Consider the following 22,686-nt stretch of genomic DNA (forward strand, 5'->3'; position numbering starts at 1 on the left):
AGAGTGTTTGATTCCTACATATCTGAGAGAGTGGAGAAATTTTTTGAAGTTTTAGTCAATTTGACCAATTTAAGCCCCACCCCTCAGGCCCCTGGGGGGTGGGGACCATATAATTCACAATTGTGGTTGACCTTTAGCCATAGTAGCTTCCAGCCAAATTTCATTGAATTTGGTTTTGGGGTTTTGGAGAAGAAGTCGAAAATGTAAATTGTTTACGGACGGACGACGCACGACGACGGACAAAAGGGGATTGGAATAGGTCACTTGAGACTTGGTGACCTAATAAAAGCGTGACCCCATATGGTATATTGTTAGATGTTCATGTAACGAAGTGAGAATGATCATTTATTTTAATTATATTATCGGCGATGCCCTTTCGTAGAGCCTATCCAACACAACTAAAACAAATAACGCTTATACATATTGACAGTTAATAAAAAAAACCTTGCCACCAGCATATCAAACTATTTTGTTTATTTAAAAAACAACTAGCATGGAATATATTTTGATATACCCATTTGAATAATATATTTCTAAAGATATAATTGATACATGACAATATCATGTAATCAACAATTTGTTGATTTTTTCAAATGTTCTCTCGGGAATGACCAATCTTAATGATTATATACAGCACTTTCTCGGCTGAATCATGCATACACTTTACTCCCAAAACAACTGCAATATATAATGTATGTTCCTTCGCCATTCTTAAGGACGTTGTAGCTAGTATCCGAGAACCAGGAACGATAACTCTTTACATTCGGAACTCATCTAGATTATTTCTTTTGTGGGGTCATATAAACGCTTAAATACGCTTCGATGCCAAGCGTATTGATAACGTAGACAATAACATACAGCTGTCATCCGGATGATGCAGCTGATGCAGACGACAACATGGATTCTTCCCGGAAGGATAGAGGTCTGTTTGCTGTTGGCAATGGGGGTAAGACTTCCCAAAGATCTAAAAAGGGGGAGGGGGCGCATTTTAAAGTTGACACTTCTCGAGTTGATTTAACAGAGGATCACTCCTACGTTTTAGTGAATGAGGCTCCAATTAATATTGTTGCTGACACTCTCGACATAGGTGCGGAGTACGAAATTAGGCCTAATGATAATATTGACCCAACGTGGAAGATTGGTAGGCGGGTTGTTGAGTTAGAGCTGCTGGCTCAAAACATGTTCTGCGATGTATGCAATTCGCCCAGCCATCTCTCAAACACACTGTGGCAGCGTAGACTTGGAAGCACGCTCCATATTCAGTGCACCAACGCGGTGTGTGATGCTGTATGCCAAGTGGACACTGGAAAACGGGGATCATCAGGGGCGTTTGATGTAAATTCCAAGGCTGCTATAGGTATGTATTTTATTAAATATATCTAGTCTAGTCAATAACAACAAAAAATACACAAATTTATGGTTGAATAAGGTTATAACTGCCTAACACTGAATAACAGTTTATAACTTAAAAGTTGTGTATACATGTATAGCAGCTTACTGAATTGATAGCTGATATTATTATTGATGCAGGGACATCGTGAATCATTGTTAAGTCATAAATGCATGCACATGCAGGTACATTATCTCCATCTGTGTAGAGGTTAGCCACAGATTGACTAATTATACAACTTACAAGACTAACATCAGTCCTTCATGAATCATTTTATCATATATAGCCATGGGCATCACGCAGAATAAAGCGTGAATCACGCATACTGTATACATTTTGAAAATGTAAAGGCCAACCATGCGCACATTGAAAACAGGAAAATGATTTAATGAGCATGACATGCAAGTACAGATAGGCATAGACGAGGTTACAATAATATTGTCGAAAGTGATTCTCGGAATCCGATGTCCAATGCAGAAAAAAGTTTTGAAAATATTTTGTGAAGTCCTACGTACGCCGTTTCGGAGGAGGTACGAGGAAGGTATAACACATTTAGATGGTAGGCCTATAGCAAGCAGCATGAAGCTCGAGAAGAAAACATGCAGGCACTTTCATTTTTTACATTAGGATATGATAACATAAATTTTAAGCCAATAGAAATGCTTGTTACATACAGTATTAACTTTTATATGTATGATTTTAAATTTGTATTAAATTTTTAAATTTCATTGTAAAGATGTAATGTTTAAAATTGAAAAGAAAATGGATTAATTGATTTTAGGTATGGTTCATGCTGGAATTGGCCCATCACAGGTTAATAATTTTCTGGTGGAGTGCAACATACCCCCCATTTCTACATCCACTCTTAAAAGAAAAGAGTCATTGATTGGAAAGACTTTGGTGGAAGCTGCATCAACATCATGCAGATATGCTCAAACTGAAGAAAAAGAATTGAGTTCAGAAAAGGTAACATTATTGGACATGTTTTCTTTATCTCCTTTTGCATTACATATTTTGTCATATATGTCGCAAATGGTAAGTTCAAAATGTACATTTGTAACCAAATTTTCAGCAATTAACATAAACAATAATTTAAAAAAAAATATATTATTAAAATTCCATTTCAATATATATTTGGTTTGGTTTGGTTTATTTTGTTTAACGTCCTATTAACATCTAAGGTCATTTAAGGACGGCCTCCCGTGCGCATGTATGCGTGTGGTGAGTGCGTATGTGTGTTTTGGGAGGCTGCGGTATGTTCGTGTTAAGTCTCCTTGTGATCTCACTGAAGCATACTGCCGAAGACACCCAGCAGCACACCCCACCCAGTAACATTATACTGACAACGGGCCAACCAGTCGTCCCACTCCAAATATGCTGAACGCTAAGCAGGAGTAGCAACTACCATTTTTAAAGACTCTGGTATGTCTCGGCTAGAGGACAGAACCCAAAACCTTCCTCACAGCGGCGAACGCTCAACTAAAGGCCAAAAGTGAGGAATTGTCAAGGGAGACATTAGGAAGAAGAAAGTTGTTAAGAAAGAGAAAAGATAAAATCCCAAGTTTAGTCGCCTCTTACGATCATGCAATGGGGGCAGCAGGTACAATTCTTACGCCCTACCTGCAGGGCAGAGCATTGAACTACTTTCAGTTGTATAGTTCAATACATAATATTAACCATTTTGAATGTTTCAGTCTCGTAGAAAAAATAATTTACCAAAATTCAGCATTTACTTCAAATAAGTGCATGTATGATATCGTGTGTACCTGTTTACTGATTAGAACAGCCATTTTCAAGAGACGGTCTGTGGTATTCAACATACGTCATATGATGATAATGTCAACAATTGCCATTCCTTGGCCGAACTTTGTGAGGTGTTAATCAGCAACTAGTTTTGGTAAGGTTATATAGTGAAAATACCATATACTGGTGAATATATGCCAGGTAATAATAATGAATTATTTTACTATATAATTAACAGTATTAACATGTATGCAATAATATTTTTTTTTATAGTTACAAGCCAGTTTTGATGGTGGGTGGCAGAAAAAAAGGAACTGGTTTCAACTAAAACAGTAACACAGGTAATGTAAAGTATAATCATTTTAGACAAGTATGCATATAAAAAGGCAAGCAATTTTATCTGGCGTCAATCTGCCCTGGATAAAAAAAATTCTTTTAAATAACCAAGAGCCGTATTCTTAGGGTCACATGGCATTCATATCATGCTGAAATTAAACATAGTAAGTCTGTTCAAATGAATGACCTTGACTCACTTTCAAGGTCACTTGGGTAAAATTTGTTTAAAATCTTATCAATGACCAAGAGGCATATGGCTGAAGGGTCAGGATGACCTATAGTCATTGCTTCGTCCAACACGTAAACTTTTCATATGTTAAACTTCTCAAGTTCAACCAGTGGGATTGAGCTGAAACTTGCCTCAAATGATCCTGAGCTGGTCCTGACCAAGTGCTGTTATTCTTTGGGTCGGTCTGAAATCCAAGATGGCCACCACAGTCGCCATTTTGAAAAACACATTTTAAACTTGTTCTCCATAAAGTGTTGTTATTCTTCAGGCCAAAAAAAAAAAAACCCTTCACATTACAGCCATATTGGGTGTTCTATAGTATGATGTACTCCATGTGATATGTATTCAGATGACCGTTAAGGCCCTTGGGCCTTTTCAAGGCTCGATTAATCTTGCATATAAGCCATGAAATCTTACAAAGTTCGCTGATGTTCATGTGTACAACTGGATTTATATTTTGTGTTTTCAGATTCGATTGCAGCTCAGATTCATTAATGAATAGGGTATCTGCATCTGTTCTTCAAAAGAATGAAGGTCATGATTATTTACCTAAGGTAAGGTACAGACTAAAGTTTATTTTTCAATTGCAGTAAAGTCATGTCAACATACATTAGAAAGTTTTAATATAGATTTTAAAATGTTGTAATACAATTTCCTGTATTATTCAATTCCCTATATCAGACTTATCATGTTCTCATACCAATGCTAATTTTAATGTACATCTTCACAATTGGAATTTGTTTCCTGTTAGTTATGCATACACATTATTAGTACACCTGACACAAAGTGTCTGTGAGCTTATGGTGTTGATGCAGCGTCCTTCGTCTGTCTAGTTTTTCCTTTTTAACAACTTCTTCTAGCTCTATCCAGTGCTATAAAGTTTACTCATATACAGTAAAATACGTTATAACGAACATGCTTACAACAAATTCATGGATTTAACATAATATTTCTATTCCCCGTGGAATTATTGTCTGGCAATTTCTAAGTATCACCGGTAATATATCGATGCTTAATTGGTTTTAGCCACATAACATATATTTGGGGCATGGATCACTTTGGTGAGGTAGTGTCATGTATAAAATTAGGTTACTCTGACCTGCATTTTGACCTTTATCTACATCAAGGAACAAATTTGTCTTGGCTCCATTTCCTATACTACTTGTCACTGGAACTTCATACTTGCAGCATGGGATCACCTTATTAATTAACTTGTCTGCCGGTTCTATCTCTTACACTACTTGTCACATTTGTTTTGTAATTCGCTGAATTGTCTCCTTTTATATGCATATGTAATAAATAATATTTTGTCACAGGTAAATGAATCAGCCCTTCTTTCTCCTGGCGAGTTCACCATCAAACTGTCAACAAATTTGGACAATGCTCGGTCAGCCCGTAATGAAAAGGAAAAGACCAGAGAATACAAATCAAGAAGGGTGGAGTTGAAACGGAAAAAAAGGTTGAAAGAACAGTCATCATATGTAAAGGAAGGTACTACCTATGAAACTGATATTGATCTAACCATTAACAACAGTAGTGATCCAGATGTACAAACTATACCATCAGTATTGTCCTTGGATGAATCCAAATCTTTGGTTTTCTTTGATTTGGAAACAACTTCTGCTTCACGTCAAAGTGACATTACTCAAATTGCTGCTGTTGTTAATGGTGACAATATTTTTCATAGATATGTCCTGCCAAGGTGTGACATAGCAATCAAAGCATCAGGAAGTTACAGGACTGACCTATTCAAGGTCATTAAGTAAGATGTACCTCAGGGGAAAGGAGATTGAAAATGTTGACCTCCATCCATTCAGCTTTGTTGGATTTCTTAGATTTTTTGAAGACTCTCCCCAATCCTATTCTTGTTGGTCATAATGCAGCATCGTTTGATATACCTATCCTTACAAACAGATTGAGAGAGTTCCAGTTATGCTCGTCATTTGCCAATGTTGTAAAAGGATATATGGACACTCTTAGGTTAGCAAGACGCTTGTTTCCCAAGAAGGAGGTTGGATATCACAGCCAAGAATCGTTGGTAAGGAAGTTCCTTGGGATGTCGTAAGAGGCACACAATGCAGTTTTTGATGTGAAAGCCCTCCAAGACTTGTTTAACTTAAAAGTGAGTGCAAAGTGGTCAGTTGACGATGTGTTCAGTATGAACTTTTTTATCTTGTAAAAAGTCTTATGACACCTTGGTAAACAAGAAAGCCATGAACAAATTATCAGCTGTGAAATTGTCCAAAAATGGTATCCATTTCAATCACTTGAAACTGGCATACAGCAGGAATGCTATCTCTGGAGTGAAAGTAATTTTATGTGAAAATAAAATACAGAAATGTTTCATTTCCAACATTGTCAAATGTATTCAGAAAGAAGAGTGATGTATCAGATGAAAAATCACTTGGTTGTGTAAATATTTGTATTTGTTTAAAATTGGATAAGCAAAATGTAAATTATCTTTAGATTCATGAGATAGATCCTGCTGAAACTGCTGATTTATTTATTGAGAGGTTTAGTTTCAGGAGACAGATCCTGTGTTCATAGCTACTGCTCTCTATTTCAATTAAGCATTAAACAGCATTCGGTTCCGTGTCAAAACACACATACGTACTCACCACACGCATGCATGTCGCAAGCACGGGAGGCTGTCCTTAAATGACCTTAGCTGTTTAACAAAATAAACCAAAACCAAACCTTTGGAATTGACAATTTTAAAAACTCTGTTGCGTTTGATATGACAGCCCTACGTTTGATGGCACCTATTTCACCATCGCATGGCTCTTTATGACGGGAACCAAAAAGTGTTTTTCCGTTTCAAATCCGAAATCATCTTGGCTAGATGAAAAATCCAAGAAGGAGCCTATCAGAGTATGGAATTTGTTTTTCAATCTCCAGACCACTTGGCATCAGAAATTAATTTGCTTTTGTTAATTATGTTGTACAAAGTGGTAATCATGGCAAATTTAAACTGTACTGGAAGATTAAATAAATGTAAAAGAAAGTATCATATCACCTGTTGCAAATGTCACTCTATTGCACTTGAAAAGTGCACATTTTTGCTAGGCTGTATTTGTCTACAAAGTAACCTTTAACATGCAGCTGCCCTGCAGGTAGGGCGTACGAATTGTACCTGCTGCCCCCATTGCATGATCGTAAGAGGCGACTAAATTTGGGATCTTATCTTTTCTCTTCTTTCTTAACAGCTTTCTTCTTCCTAACGTCTCCCTTGACAATGCCTCACTTTTGGCCTTTAGTTGAGCGTTCGCCCCTGTGAGGAAGGCTTTGGGTTCTGTCCCCTTGCCGAGACATACCAGAGTCTTTAACAAGAGGCCCATGGGGCCTGTATCGCTCACCTGGTTGGATTAGACCAAATGTTGAAATAATGTTCATATTCAAATTGTTTTATTTGTAAAACTCTAACAATGCTATATATGGTTATAGTGTGGGAATCCAAACTGCTTTACAGATAAATGAAGTCCAGACTCTCTAAGGTCTGAAAGACCTCAAGAATTGTTTATAGAACATGCATTCATCACTTTATGACTAGTAGCGATTTAAAGGAATTACCTCTATTTCACCTATTGGGCCCGCCCCTTTGGCCATTCGGGGGTCAGAGTCACCAATTATGCAAAATCTGTTCCCCTGTTTCTGACCAAATTGGGTTCAAATCCATTCATAACTTGATGACTAGTAGCGATTCAAAGGAATTACCTCTATTTCCTCCACTGGGCCCCTCCCTTTTGGCCCCTTTAGGGTCAGAGCCACCATTTATGCAAAATCTGTTCCCCTTCCCCCAAGGATGTTTCTGACCAAATCGGGTTCAAATCCCTTCACAACTTTATGACCAGTAGAGATTTAGAGGAATCACCTCTATTTCCCATATTTGGCCCCGTCCCTTTGGCCCCTCAGGGGTCAGAATCACCATTTATGCAAAATCTGTTCCCCTTCCCCCAAGGATATTTCTGACAAAATTTGGTTCAAATCCATTCATAACTTTATGACTAGTAGTCATTTTAAGGAATTACCTTTATTTCCCCTATTAGGCCCCGCCCCTTTTGCCCCTCGGGGGTCAGAGCCACCATTTATGCAAAATCTTTTCCCTTCCCCAAGGATGTTTCTGACCAAGTTGGGCTCAAATCCATTCATAACTTTATGACTAGTAGCGATTTAGAGGAATTACCTCTATTTCCCATATTTGGCCCCGCCCCTTTTGCCCCTTTGGGGTCAGAGCAACCATTTATGCAAAATATGTTCCCCTTCCCCCAAGGATGTTTCTGACCAAATTGGGTTCAAATCCATTCATAACTTTATGACTAATAGTGACTTAAAGGAATTACCTCTATTACCCATATTGGGCCCTGCCCCTTTGGCCCCTCGGGGGTCAGAGCCACCATTTATGCAAAATCTCTTCCCCTTTCCCCAAGGATGTTTCTGACCAAATTGGGTTGAAATCCATTCATAACTTTATGACAAGTAGCGATTTAAAGGAATTACCTTAATTTCCCCTATTGGGCTCCGCCCCTTTGGCCCCTCGGGGGTCAGAGCCACCATTTATGCAAAATCTTTTCCCCTTCCCCAAGGATGTTTCTGAATAAATTGGGTTCAAATCCATTCATAACTTTATGACTAGTAGAGATTTAGAGGAATTACGTCTATTTCCCATATTTGGCCCCGCCCCTTTGGCCCCTCGGGGGTCAGAGTCACCATTTATGCAAAATCTGTTCCCCTTCCCACAAGGATGTTTCTGACCAAATTGAGTTGAAATCCATTCATAACTTTATGACTAGTAGTGATTTAAAGGAATTACCTCTATTTCCCCTATTGGGCCCCGCCCCTTTGGCCCCTCAGGGGTCAGAGTCACCATTTATGCAAAATCTGTTCCCATTCTGCCAAGGATGTTTCTGACCAAATTTGGTCGAAATCCAATAAGAACTTTATGACAAGTAGCGATTTGAAGCAAATGTTGACGGACGGACGGACGGACGACGGACGCTGCGCCATGGCATAAGCTCACCGGACCTTCGGTCCAGGTGAGCTAAAAATGGTAGTTGCTACTCTTGCTTAGCGCTCAGCATACTTGGAGTATGGCGACTGGTTAGCCCGTTGTCAGTATAATGTGACCGGGTGGGGTGTGCTACTGGGTGTTCGGCGGTATGCTTCAGTGAGGTAGCACTATAAATCGGCAAAAGTTCCGTCCTATCACAAGGAGACTTAACACGAACATAGCGCAGCCTCCCAAAACACACTTATCCACTCATCACACGCATGCATGTCGCACGCACGGGAGGCCGTCCTTAAATGACCTAAACTGTTAATAGGACGTTAAACAAAACAAACCAAACCAAACCGTCCGTAAGACTTTATATTAAGTCTCAAGTGACCTATTGTAATCGCCTTTTGTCCGTCGCCGTGCGTCCTTAAAGGATTTATATTTTCGACTCCTTCTTCTAAACCAAATACAATGAAATTTGGTTGGAAACTTCTATGGCTTAAGGTCAACGACAATTGTGAATTATATGATCCACACACCCCAGGGGCTTAGCTGAGGGGCTGGGCTAAAAAAGGTCAAATTGACTAAAACTTCAAAATTCTTCTGTACTCTCAGATATGCTGGAATCAAATACTGTTCATAGATGGAAGGGTCTTAAGGTGCTTTACCAAAATTGTGAATTACATTACCCTGGGTTCTCTCGTTTGTCCTTGGGAGGGGGTAAACTTTACTATAGTTTATATAGAGAAATGACAGTTTTGACTGATTTGTTTGATTTCTGTTGGAATTCATTCTAACTTGGTTAACATAATCAGCATGGGACGACAGCTTAATGGTACACACATTTTTGCCCTGACCGACTCGGCGGGGCAAAAAGGGTGAATTAAATCAACTGAAATATTTCAAATCTCAGGTGCCTGTTACGGCCCATGGGCCTCTTGTTTCAATGCGCTACTCTTTATTAACCTTTTGGTGGATTACTTCCCAATTTAGTTTGAAGCATCATTGGGGGAGGGCAATCATTTTGTATAAGTTTATGTCTGACCCCTGGGGCCCGAAAAGAGGAACTTTGGTGAATTCTTGCTAAAAAAAACCTACTCCATCTTAACCCTTGGGTGGATTACAACGAAATTTGGTGTGAAACATCATTGGTGGATAGCAATCATATTCCATATAAATGCGGCTTGTGTGACCCCTAGGGCTTCGTACTACCTGCTATAGACACTTTTGAGCATAACGGTATGGTTATTTTGTGCAATATACATGAGCTTACAGCGTTCTCTTGGAAATTTTATTTAACACGTCTGCCGAAATTAATAGACAACCTAACAAAGTACGTATCAGCAGCAAGACTCGTGGTCAACCATGATACATACTAACAAGAGGCCCAATGGGCCTGTATCGCTCACCTGGCTCTACAGCAACTTTGAAGTTGATTGAGGTCATTTCTACAGATACTATGCTGATGATCATAGTAAGCTAGGTTTATTCATATTAATAAATTTTCTAGTCCTTCATTCCAGCATTTTATTGGCCTAATATCTGGTCTAGGAGGCTCTTGGCTATCGCAAAATTATTGTTTACAGATTTAAGCCGATTTCACCCCTTTGACCTTAAATGTAGGTCAAGGGTCATTAATTTGAACAAACTTTGTAGCCCTTCACCCCAGCATGCTACAGGCCTAATATCAAATCCCTGGGCCTTTTGGTTATTAAAAAGAAGTCATTTGAAGAATATAGCCTATTTGACCAATATGACCTTGAATGAAGGTCAAGGTCATTTATTTGAACAAACTTGGTAGCCCTTCACCCAAGCATGCTACAGACCCAATACTAAGTCCCTGGGCCTCTTGGTTATTGAGAAGAAGTTGTTTGAAGAGTATAGCCTATTTGACCCATTCAACCTTGAATGAAGGTCAAGGTCTTTTATTTGAACAAACTTTGTTGCCCTTCACCCAAGCATGCTACAGGCCCAATATCAAGTCCCTGAGCCTCTTGGTTATTAGCTCACCTGCCCGAAGGGCAAGTGAGCTTATGCCATGGTGCGGCGTCCGTCGTCCGTCCGTCTGTCCGGCCGTCTGTCCGGCCGTCCGTGCTTGCAATTGCTACCTTAGGTGGTTTGTTTTACGTCCAATCCGTTCTTCAGTGGTAGAAAATTCTTAAGCGGTAACCACTAAAGATGGACTGTTTTAATGTGCTGGAAATGACCTTAGGTGTAATCTGAGACTATGTCTTAAAAATCCCACTAAAGAAATTTTGTCCAACTGAAAAGGACTACTACGGACATTTTCCGGACATTGCCACAAAACGAGTGACAATCGGAATGTTTTTTGTTCTGTGTCATATGAATGAAGTAGTCCGAGGAGTGCCGAAAACGTACCGCGGGAGACGCCGCCATTACAGGCTTGCTGGTGATCAGGTAAGTCGAAATCCGAGTGTTCTAGTTAGTTATTTCAATTGATTTTATGAATCATTTACACGAAAATGCAGTTGTTAATCACCCTTTAACATTATTTAATCGTAAACGCAAATTGTTTAGTAACCAACCTAGTCAGATCGATTGAAAAACGTCTCTACTCTAGAAATCTGAATTAGCCTAACCTCGACGGGTTTGATCAACGGAGAGATTTACAATTTATAAAGGAATTCAAGGCAAAATCTTAATCAAATCTCAGTTATCATCCTAGTCGAAGAATTAGCTTTTTTTATGCATTATTAGCCTAGGCTATTCCTGTTTCAAGGCACGCGATTGGCCTAAAAATACTCTAGGGCGTGCTATTTTCAGCTTATATCTGTATATTTGTCGACAGAGAAACTCTGAAAACCTTGCTAATGTATTGAAATATGTTAGGTACAGGGATGTTAATAACGCAATAAACAGAAAAATGTAGATATATTTGTCAACATTAAATGATGTACCAGCCGGTGATTTGTTGGTCTATTTAATTAAATCGCGCGATCGTAATGTAGGAACACGGCCTGCTTCTACGCTTGGACATTTCCACGAATATTAAATGATATTTATAACTATTATGTTAGGCCTAATATTCATGCGATGTATTTTCTAAATGGCACAGATTTATTACTTTGTAATTGCCCAGGGGTGTACAATTCCACTAGCCAGACGCCCGGGGCTAGTAGTTTTCAGGTCAGGGCTAGCTGCTCTATGGCATGAAAAGTCAAATTGTTTCTGTACCAAAATTTTCGTTAATAAATCTACATTAAAAGCCAGTTTGTTTCTGTATACAGTTCTGACATTTGTAAACATGGTAACTGGTCAAGTTAATAAGATTTTTCAACCACAGGTGGTTGACATCGGTTCAACACGTTTCCCAAACGTAAATAATATCTTCATCTAGGTCTATCAAATGCTTAGTTATGCCATTGATAGCATTCAAGCGCACGAGTGATCCAGATGCAAACACGAGTGACCCAGATACGGACGGTCTGCCGACATGTCAGCATAGTTACAGAGATAATTAAGATAGGAATTAAATTATGAAGTGACAGTTAGTGATCATATCATATTTATTATTAGGATATATGGATCTTATTATCAGTTGAGTTAATCTTCCTGTTGAAATTGAAATTAGATCGTTGGTGCTGCTATATGTACAGGTCTGTTTTGATAGATGTTATATTCACAAAGCAGGCGTGATCACACCAAATTTGTTAAGCTGTTGGTTTTCTAAATAAAGTAGGGGAATCTTGTAGATATAAATATATTTGACAGATTGACAATTGTCATAACATTTTCACCTGAAAAACTCGACTTAACATTGTTTTAAATTAAAATTTGAGCTTTACTTGAATTGTCATGATAATAATTTCCTATGATTATGATTAAAAGTTAAAAGTTCATTGACATTGGCACCTTTAGTTCCATTCCAATACAATTTGCTAGCTATAAGTTTTTCCCTCAGGAAATGAGATGGAGAACAAACATATCTAGAAAGTAGTGGATCAGAGTGAATTAAACTTCAAGTTCACTATGACATGAAACCAGAACTATTTTAAAGTAGTGATTGAGTTGGTAATGTGTTGGTTTATTTAAACTAGCAGCTTTAAATTTTTGAAATTAATTATTTCCTCTCATATAATTTAGATTGAAGTATATTTCAGTTTAACTATTCAAAATACAATATTGACATGTCGTTGTATAGGTACATGCAACAGTTAGAAAGTTTTAACTCTTATCTACAACCAGTAAAATAAAATCCATATTTTTATACTCTTAATTATTTTGAAGTGTGTAAACTTATTTTACTGTACAGTTAATTTTTTTCGCAATAGTTATGACTATTTTCACACACAGACCATATAACATTCTGAACAATATTAAAATTGTTGAATTCTTTGTTAAATGGCAAGATTCTGATCAATTATGTTGAGGGAAAGGTACATTTCGGAAAACAATATTTAAATAGAATACATGTATTGAAAAATTTCAAAAGTGCAGGGCTAGTAGAATTTTCATCAGGGCTAGGGGAAAAAATAAGCCACTAGCCCTAGTGGAAAATTTTCAGAATTGTACACCCCTGATTGCACAAAAACACTTGTTGATTTAAAAAAATCAAGTTTCTCCAGCCTGATCTTTTCACTAATCTCAGACTGTATGACAACAGAACAGTGCTCCATCATCACTTTGACGGTCTGTTTAAAGTAGAAACATTAGAATTAGTATGGGAGTATCCAACGTACCCTCAATTTTTGTTTATTAAGGGTCATCTTAATTGTAAACTGATATTTCCTGTTGCAATGTGACATAAAAAAACCTGATTGTAAAATTCTGATTTATTTTCAATATCATTGATATTTTTGAAAGTGAAAAAATATAGGTACCCGTACACACATTTCATTCACCAAAATTGTTGGTCCATAATTTCATATTATAGCCCAAATGGGAATCTTTAATTAACTGTACACAAATGTTGAACCAATTTCAAAAGCAATGATCAATATTGACGATTCTTACTTTTAATATTTCACAGAGATGTAAAAACACTGTAAATGATTGACAATGGAGAGAGTAGAAGTTTTGGGCTTTTGCTTGTTCTATATTGTTAATTTCTTGTTGAGAATATTCTCATTCATCAATCCAGAGTTTTATGGATTGTTTGTTACAAGCTCATTTTTGGTCGACCTGATATTTTTACTGGTTGTTTTGATTTGGTCTGTTTATCTCCATTGTCATGAAGAAAGGTGTCTGAACAGCTAGGTCATATATGTGGTAAGGTTCTCTATATTTTTTACATTCTATTGAATTCTAAGTTATTTATGATATATTTACATTTGCTCTGCATTGCAACTATATAACAGACCATGTGAAATACGCCGGTCCGTCAGACAATGTCTGGCAAATTTGCTGTCGGTCCGGTAACCCGCCATATCGGTCTGGACCGATTGTCCGGTACTATGAATGTTGAAATTATGAGTTGTAAATACTTAATGATTAACTGAAGAAAATATGAATTTATAATGAACGGAATCTTTTCGATGAGCCCATCACAGGTAAAACAGTTCTCCGCTATTCCTGCATTTTGATTGGTTACCGATAGTGACCTGTAGGTAATTATTTCCTAACCTGAATAATGTGCAGTGATTTCTAGTATGAGTGCAATCATTTAATACGATCCTACAGCGTACATTATTTTTGTTTACGCAATGTATTTTATGCAGGTAGGGCTATGCATATTATATAGTCAGAAACATCAGATTTGGAGCCGTCAAAACATAGACAGATATCTTTGAAACTTAATCCTCATCGGTTAAATTGTTGTACATTTAAAAACTTTATTCTTTGCCAAACTTTGAATCATACATGGTTGAAGTATGAATATACTTCAACCATTGTTGTGTTTCAGGGTTCCAGGGTCCAGGTCACCGTCATCGGTAGCTAGGGCTTTATATAGCAATGGGTGTTATAGGACCATATCAACATTTGCTAAAACATTCATTACTTACATTTTAATGTAGTGTTATTATTAATTTCGCTATATTCCGTCTCCAAGCGTCGGACCAAATGTTGAACATTATATAATTATATATAATCTACAACACACATTAATACTGTATGCTCTATGCAGAGCAAATGTAAATATAAAGTTTTGTTTGTTTGTGTTTTACATCCTATTAATAGCTATGGTCGTTTAAGGTTGAGAGACCAATGCTGATCTGCCCATATTTTCACTTCAATATTTTTGCAAGTTTTTGTAAAGTTAAACTATGTTATGAAAATTTCTCAAAATTTGTGAGTGTATTTTTGGTAAATCTGACTCCATTTCAAAATTCTTTAAAGAGATTATATGTTCAGAAGTACTACAATGATTAAAATGACATTGACTTCATTATAATAACAGATAAAACACCTTGTACATGTAATTCACAGTTTAAAGCTTTTAAAATTAGGATCATCTGATCTGATCAAGAATAACGTATAGCTGTCTTGTTGTATCCGCTAACATTACTGTGCATAGATCTAGACTGTCAATATTTTGAACTAGATTTTTTATCCTGACCAAATGCTGATATTTTACCGGCCAGTTTGAAAAAGAAATCACCAATAAACCTGAGCGACCACTCAAACACCAAAATGTTTCCACACGAGACCAATACCATATACAAAATGTACATGTACATGTCCGACAAGATATGATAAGTAAATAAATTGCCACTGAACACTATTGAACATTCATGATCATTACTTAAGTTAGGTTTGGTTTGAAACAAGTTACCACTTATTAACCATTTTGGTGTGTAGTACATAAAGCCCCAGTATACTAAAATCACTAATGTCTTTGGACAAGTAGGAAGAAAAATGAAAAATTTTAAAATGCGTTGAGAGTACTAAATGTACTCAGGATTTTAAATTTAGTTGTAAATTTAATACATTGTGAAGACGATTGTAGGTTTATTAGGCCATAAACAAATCCAATGTTTCAGCTAACAGAAACAGTTCCGACTTTACAAAAAGAATGTATAAAATCGCAAATTTAATTCTTCATGTTTTGTTTTGACAGATTTGCCTAATTGTGTCTGGAATTGTAGACTAAGTAGAATTTAATTTTGAAGTTTATGATGGAACAAGTTTTGGCGGATATCCCTTTTGGTTTCATTGGTTTTCTCTCTGACTTCGAATTTTCTGAAGCTTGCTCTTTTTGTTCTGATTTTAATTTTGATGTTCTAGAGTTATTTATTTGTGGATTAAACTATTTGGTTTTCTTCAATGCTGTAGAGTTTAATTCCACTGTTGTCGTTTGTGCTTCTTCTCATTTTGATTTTATTGCGTTCAGTTTGGTGTAATTTCACTTAAAGCCATCTGATAAAAGCAACACATATGATTAAGCATTAAAAGTAAGTATACAATGCAGACAATCACATAAAAAGCGTTGTTCCTGCATAAAGTTTCATTAAAGGGTTTGCTAGTACAGTGTGTATTATTTATCATTTATCAAAGCTCTGTAATTGTTAAAATAGAGCATATTGAAATTAATAGATGTAATTATTATTAAATACAATTCAGTGATTTGCTTTTATTTCAGTCAGTACCAGCTGGTATTTACAATGATGGCATCCAGATCTAGACGTCGGCAACAAACAGCAGGTATATTTTTTTTCTTGTTCATAATTATAGTATAGTTGCCCATTAGTTGGGGAACTCTATCCAGTGCTTTATATAGGGTGGTCATGATCAGGTGGAGTAGTGGGAGAGCATTCGCCTTTTACCAAGACGACCGGGGTATTGATACCCCGTCTGGACATGAATAGGTTATGGGTCACTTACCCTTGTACCCTTGAAATTGGAAATTTTAGCCTAGAATTTGATGAAATATGCATTAGCTTCAATTCTGTATAATAAGTCACTTTATTAATTTTCATTATATGCTGTCTTTTTTTTATCCTATTGGTTTACACTGATTGAAGTTAGAATTTTATTATAGCTAATTAAATTTTCTGGATATCAGTATGCTTCCGTGACTGCTTTTAGTATTTTTGATGTAAAGTCTAGACATGAATATAAAACTAGCAATTTTTGTTGTCTTTTGTATACGTTAAAACTTAAAAGTTTTTGAAGGCCCTTAAATTTACGCAGAAAGGCCCTACAAGGCCAGAAATTTCATAACAATATTCCTGTACGAACCCTGTCTATATATGTGTACACTTCATTCTTGTATGATGATCTTCAATTTCTAGGCTTGAAATGATATTACACTTAATGCCTGTCTGAAGCTCTCTAGCTTAGGGAATAACATATTTTATTGATGTATTATACTTTATAGTGTTAGTACTGTTCTCTGACCATGCATGTGTTCAGTTGATTCTGAGCAATGATTGATAACAGAATTTAGATTATTCTTTCCGTTATATTATTTGTAGGGTTAAAAAGACATTTTCAATCTGTGACAAAGAGTTGATCTCAATGAAGAGATTCAAAATCATACCTAGGTTTATTCTAAACAGTCGATTGAATGCATATATATCGCAGCAATATTTGCTAAACATGTGAATAGGATTTAAGTTACAAAATAACTTTTTGAGATTTTCTTGTTCATTTTGCAGATTTACCAATACCATGCCCCGTTGGCCACCCAGTTTGGGTTAAGTTAACAGGGGATGGAGGTGGGGCATGGTGGCCAGGAAAACTTTTAAGAATAGACGAAGTGTACTTTTGGAGTGATCAAAGCAGGTAAAACATGACAAACAAAACATAATTGTATTTTTTCGAGACTGATTGTCTTTACTTATCAATGTATTTTGATAATTTTTTGGAGGGGTAAACATGGAAAGTAGTTGTTGGATGCATGTTTGATATATCTGCTATAACATGTATCAAATTACAATTCTACATACATTTGTATTTAACTATAATTAACAATTTTTCCTAAATGTCATAATTAGCTCATAATTTGACCAATTCTAAAAAAACAAACAACTAAGTCTTACTAAAAATCACAGGAAAATTCTTTGTAATTAATTGGGCTAATAGTTCAATTGACATCAAACTAAAGTTATAATCACACAAAAGAAAAGCATCTCCATATCAAAATTTAGTTCTTCGCCATCTTTTCAGTGCTTTCAAAGATTTCAGAAAGCACCCATTTTATTTTTGTGAAATATGCACAACCACTTTTACTTTCCACATCAAAGAGAGGGACATAAAAGTATTGGCCAATCTTGAGCCTTAGCTTTCCGAATTGTCCTACTTATTATAATATTATATATATAAACTCTGTAACTACAAAATATATTGCGGAGGAAGTACACCTCCCTGTACCAATACTCTAATTACCAAGGATCGATTGTTCTTTACCATGACCATTCTGTAAGATAATATATCAGTTAGCTTGTAACAAATAACATTCATCTCTAATTCTTAACATTTAAAATTTTTAAGGTGTAATGAAACCAGAGCAACTGTGAAACCATTTGAAATTTCTCACAGTTTAGTGAAGTTCACAAGAGGTACAGTGTAAAGAGTTATGTTGCTGTTGATGTTTCTATTTCAGTGTTAGGGAGTCATGGTTTTAGAATCCGGTAATCCTATTAAACAATTTTGATGAAGAGCCAATTCTTACAGTTGTCTTGATAAGTTGATGTTTAAGAAGAATACCAAAAATATGTCTTACTGTTTGAAGTGTTCCTGAAGCACAAAGTATGTATTGAAAAAATGTTTTAAAGCAGTTAAGGGCAGTATAATCCTGAGGATATTACTGTGGGCTTTTTGATGATGACCAGCAAGCGAGGAAAAATTCTAGATATTCTTAATATAAAGTGAAAAATATACCAACTTTATACAAAAAAAAACCCCAGCAAAATATTTCTAATTTAACCAAATTATAGGGAAAAAGGTGACCAACATGACTCCCTAACCATTTTCAATTTGATGTTCAGTTTGATTTAAATGTTATGATTTTGTGATCAGCCACAACAAATCAGTGTTGATGAGTTCTAAGAGTGTGTGAGAGAAAGACATCAGATCAGAGTTGCAATGCTAGCAGTTTGTTACTATAATAACTACCATCTGACACTTAAAAGAAATTATTCAACTTGACTCATTATGCTGTTAAGTATACATAAAATCACGATAAAAAATATTTAAGTGTATTTCTTAAAAATATATGGTAAAAATTGTTTTTTTTACTCATTCTTAAAGGATAAGTTTTGTTTAGTAATATGCAGACATATCATTGAAACCTTTCATTGTGGCTGGTAAATACAAACATTAAGAAATAAGCTGTTGCTAGTGCTCTTTTCACATAGAGATTTTACAGCTTACTCGAGACTTTCTTTATTTTCTCTTTTTCAAATTGCCATTTGTCTGGCTGTCCTTAAACCATTCTTGCTATCTCTTTTTCTTTAAAGGTACTGGATGATGAATCATTGTCAAACTTCATATTTGGAGTCCCCTTTTTCTGTAGTTGTGCATGGTCCATTTTAAAAATACATTGAAGATCTCTTGAGAATATTTTGACTTGCAATTTTTTATCATGGCACCACGATTTGTCTTAAATAAGATGTGTTTTTCTTTCAGGAAAGTTAAGATGCGCAGAGGACAAACAGAATTTTGAAACAGATCTCAAAAGAGCATTGGCTCTACATCAAAAGGTGATTATTTATCAAAAAAAATTTCACACAATGAATTTTTGTTTTTCTTGTTATCGCCCTGTAAGCAAAAAGTAGCAATTTTAAAATGTAGTTACTGTTAAATCATGATATACATGTACAAAAAAAGTCAATTTAAGTTTATGTAAGCAAGATTCATTCATAAGGAGTATCAAACTGATTTCATGAAGCAATTTGCAGTGAAAAAAAACAGCTAAAAATCTATCCCTTGTCCCTTTAAAAGATGTAGAAATACCGATGACTTTGTTGGCTAAATAGGCAAGCTTGGTAATGATAGAAAAATGCTAATGTGAACTCTTATGATTCTAAGGGAACTCCAGACACTATCAGTGAAGGCAGCGATACTAAGGGAAATCCAGACACTGTCAGTGAAGGCAACGATACTAAGGGAAATCCAGGCACTGTCAGTGAAGGCAACGATACTAAGGGAAATCCAGACACTGTCAGTGAAGGCAACGATACTAAGGGAAATCCAGACACTGTCAGTGAATGCAACGATACTAAGGGAAATCCAGACACTGTCAGTGAAGGCAACGATACTAAGGGAAATCCAGACACTGTCAGTGAAGGCAACGACTCTAAGGGAAATCCAGACACTGTCAGTGAAGGCAACGATACTAAGGGAAATGCAGACACTGTCAGTGAAGGAAAACTGATGTTGATCCAAGATTTCAATGCAGTCAGCAAATTCAAAGGCAAAAGTATTCAAGAGATCAGTGTAGATGGTAAGAATGTTTACAGCACCTAGATAGAAATGCTTCTATTATTTCATTTCGGAACCAGTTTTTAAAAGAATGAATATCAAAGATATATTCTGATGTACATTTGCATTACTTTGAAATGCCCAGACCAAGATACAATAAAAGTCTCAGTTGCTAGTTTACTAACCCTATTCTATATTAAAAATTGATTTGTTCAAATCTAAAAAATAGCATTCACTATTTGATTTTGGAGGGTTGAGTCCTTTAAGGGTTTGTGTCTATACAAAATGATTTTGATTTCGTTTTAGAAATCATACAAGAAGGAGAAGACTTTGTCTCTGGGAATTCTAGTGACATTGAGGCGGCATTGCACCAAAAAAGTCAGGAGAACACAGGTATACCATTGGTTGGATTTCGGTGAAAGTTGGTACATAGGGGTATTGAGGGCAGCCAAAGAAAATGGTACCATTTACGAAACCATCCGTTGCCATGGTAACGGATCCTGGTCTCTGATTGGTTGAAATTTAGATAAGCACTGTTATCATGGTTACAAAATGGAGGCTTCTGATTGGTCTAAATTTAGCATAATTTACGACTGTAGGGGTAGTTTGGGGGACATTATAGTAACTAGCGGTTACAATAGTACTTTTTGTTTAATACTGCTTTATTGCTAAAATTTGGAATTGTTTGAATCATTAAATAATTGGTCCACTTGTACCGCTGCTAGTATATCATTGATACTTTATAGCCGGATGATCATTAAAGTCCATGGCCTTTTGTTTTTCAAGAATGTACATTTTAATATTGCTTTTTTAATTCATTCAGAAATGGAATCGGAGGAAACACCAGAAGCTATGGAATTGGAGGAAATCCCACAAACTTCCAGACCACTGCCACCAAAAGAGAAAAAAGCGACAAAACAGAGAGTTAAATGGACATGTGAAGAAATCGAAGAGGTTGAAAAGCTCTTCCAGGACAACTTAAAAAATGGGAAATGTCCTGGTTTCAAGGAAGTCAAGAAATGCATTGCTATAAGCAAAACACAGAATGGACTTATCCACAACAGACAGTGGGAGACCATTAAAAAGAAAGTTTGGAATCTAATCCAAAAAAAAAAGTAGCTCTTCAAATGTGTATTCACTATCTCTGAAAATTGACTGACCAGCCCTAATGTTTAGCTCTCCTGATAATAGGGAGCAATTGCTATTCATTCTGTCGACAGATGTTATAGAACTTGGTGACTGTTAAGGCTCTTGGGTCTCTTGTTTTTGTATAAGTGTTCAGTTTCAACAAGATGACAAAGCAGTCATGAAGACATTGATCAGCTAGTGTTCTTGTTAACTGCATTGAAGTAAATTTCAGTATAAAAACAATATTGTAACATATTCTATTATTATATTGTGAGGGGAACATTCTGACCTCTAACAGAAATATTTCATAATGAGCATTCAAATTTAACTGACAAGCCATTTCCTGAAAACGTTTTAAAATTCAATGTTTTAGTCGAGACAATTTTTGTCATTTATTTAGTTACTGATGAGTAACTATAGTTTTCAGATAAAAATGCTTCTTCTTGACATAATGTGAAATAATTTTAACATATTAGTTTTTAAAAAAACAGGTAGTTTACATATATAATTAAGTCCCCCAAACAAAGTGGAGGGGAACCTATTTTGTTTGCTCCGTTTCTTATTATCATTATTATTTGGCTTTCTTCGATCTTTCAATTATGGACTTGTCCAGCGATTTCCTCCTAAAGCACTGGTTTTAAGTACATAAATGTCGGTATTGATGTCTTCACTTTGATAGATATTTGTGTGTTAATGATTACATTTATTAACAAAACACAACTTGTATGTCCCATTAAAAAGGAAGAAACTTTCTTAATGTGAGTGTGTGTGTGTGTTTCACATGGTTTTCAAATTAATTTGTGGGAATTATTTCATTGAAATATGTAAAATCCTCAATAAACAGGTCAAATTGCCCAGAGTTTTTGTTGGATTTTGTTTGATTGTTGATTATTTTATGGACTACAACAAATCTACTTTATAACAAAGATGCTTTAGTTTTGTATACAATAGAGATTTGTACTAAAATAATTTTACACAGTTTTTGAATTGTACCTCAGCAGAAGCTAAGGTGACACTGTCGAAAGACATCAAAAACTAAATTACAATTAGAACAGCACGATTATAGATACATGTAGGTTTATGTTCGAGCTTGATACTTACAGACATATTGTATGACTGAATTTCTCCAGGAAATTCAGCCCCTTATAGTCGAGGGCCTCGCAGATTTTGGGATGTTTTTGAACAGTTGAATTATGAATTATGTAAACATTGTTTTACACAACCATTCAACATTGGCATTTCGATGACTAGTACATTATGTCATCTTCATTACACAACAGAACGTAACATAGCGAAAAGAATCTTTACATAAATCATACATTCCAACTGAAGAATAAAAAAAGTTATAAATTATTTTGAAGGGCAGTAACATGGTGATGTTGCAACAATGATGATGTAGCTTGGAACACAGAACATCTGATAGTTTTTAAACTTTGTACATACTTCTACTCAACTTCATAATAATTGGTAGAATAGCAGTGGTTTTGTTTTTAACTCATAAAAGTTGGTTATTCTTGTGTGGTAGTATTTGACTTCATTGTT

At 35.9% G+C, this 22,686-nt stretch overlaps 1 protein-coding gene across 2 annotated transcripts; it reads left to right on the plus strand.

Annotated features, from left to right (window-relative positions):
• The first annotated feature begins 10,806 nt into the window (after nucleotides 1-10,806).
• On the plus strand, nucleotides 10,807-22,005 carry LOC117315429. 2 transcript variants are annotated; one of them, XM_033869615.1, is made up of 7 exons: nucleotides 10,807-11,109; nucleotides 16,232-16,293; nucleotides 17,250-17,376; nucleotides 19,222-19,295; nucleotides 19,624-20,038; nucleotides 20,323-20,409; nucleotides 20,840-22,005. In XM_033869615.1, exons 5-7 carry the CDS (start codon nucleotides 19,969-19,971, stop codon nucleotides 21,133-21,135), a joined length of 453 nt encoding a protein of 150 aa, XP_033725506.1. In that variant the 5' UTR covers nucleotides 10,807-11,109; nucleotides 16,232-16,293; nucleotides 17,250-17,376; nucleotides 19,222-19,295; nucleotides 19,624-19,968; the 3' UTR covers nucleotides 21,136-22,005. The 2 variants fall into 2 exon arrangements, with proteins under 2 accessions (XP_033725506.1, XP_033725507.1); XM_033869616.1 differs by lacking the exon at nucleotides 10,807-11,109 and having other exon boundaries at nucleotides 14,936-16,293.
• Nucleotides 22,006-22,686: the final 681 nt, after the last annotated feature.

The sequence above is a fragment of the Pecten maximus genome, chromosome 17 (genome assembly GCF_902652985.1).
Source record: "Pecten maximus chromosome 17, xPecMax1.1, whole genome shotgun sequence".
Taxonomy (NCBI): domain Eukaryota; kingdom Metazoa; phylum Mollusca; class Bivalvia; order Pectinida; family Pectinidae; genus Pecten; species Pecten maximus.

Excerpts from the sequence above, each read along its gene's own strand:
- LOC117315429 (XM_033869615.1), top strand. The coding sequence starts at position 19,969 with ATGTTGATCCAAGATTTCAATGCAGTCAGCAAATTCAAAGGCAAAAGT. Across the intron at positions 20,039-20,322 it reads TCAAGAGATCAGTGTAGATG|AAATCATACAAGAAGGAGAA; the intron begins GTAAGAATGTTT and ends ATTTCGTTTTAG. Across the intron at positions 20,410-20,839 it reads AAAAAGTCAGGAGAACACAG|AAATGGAATCGGAGGAAACA; the intron begins GTATACCATTGG and ends TAATTCATTCAG.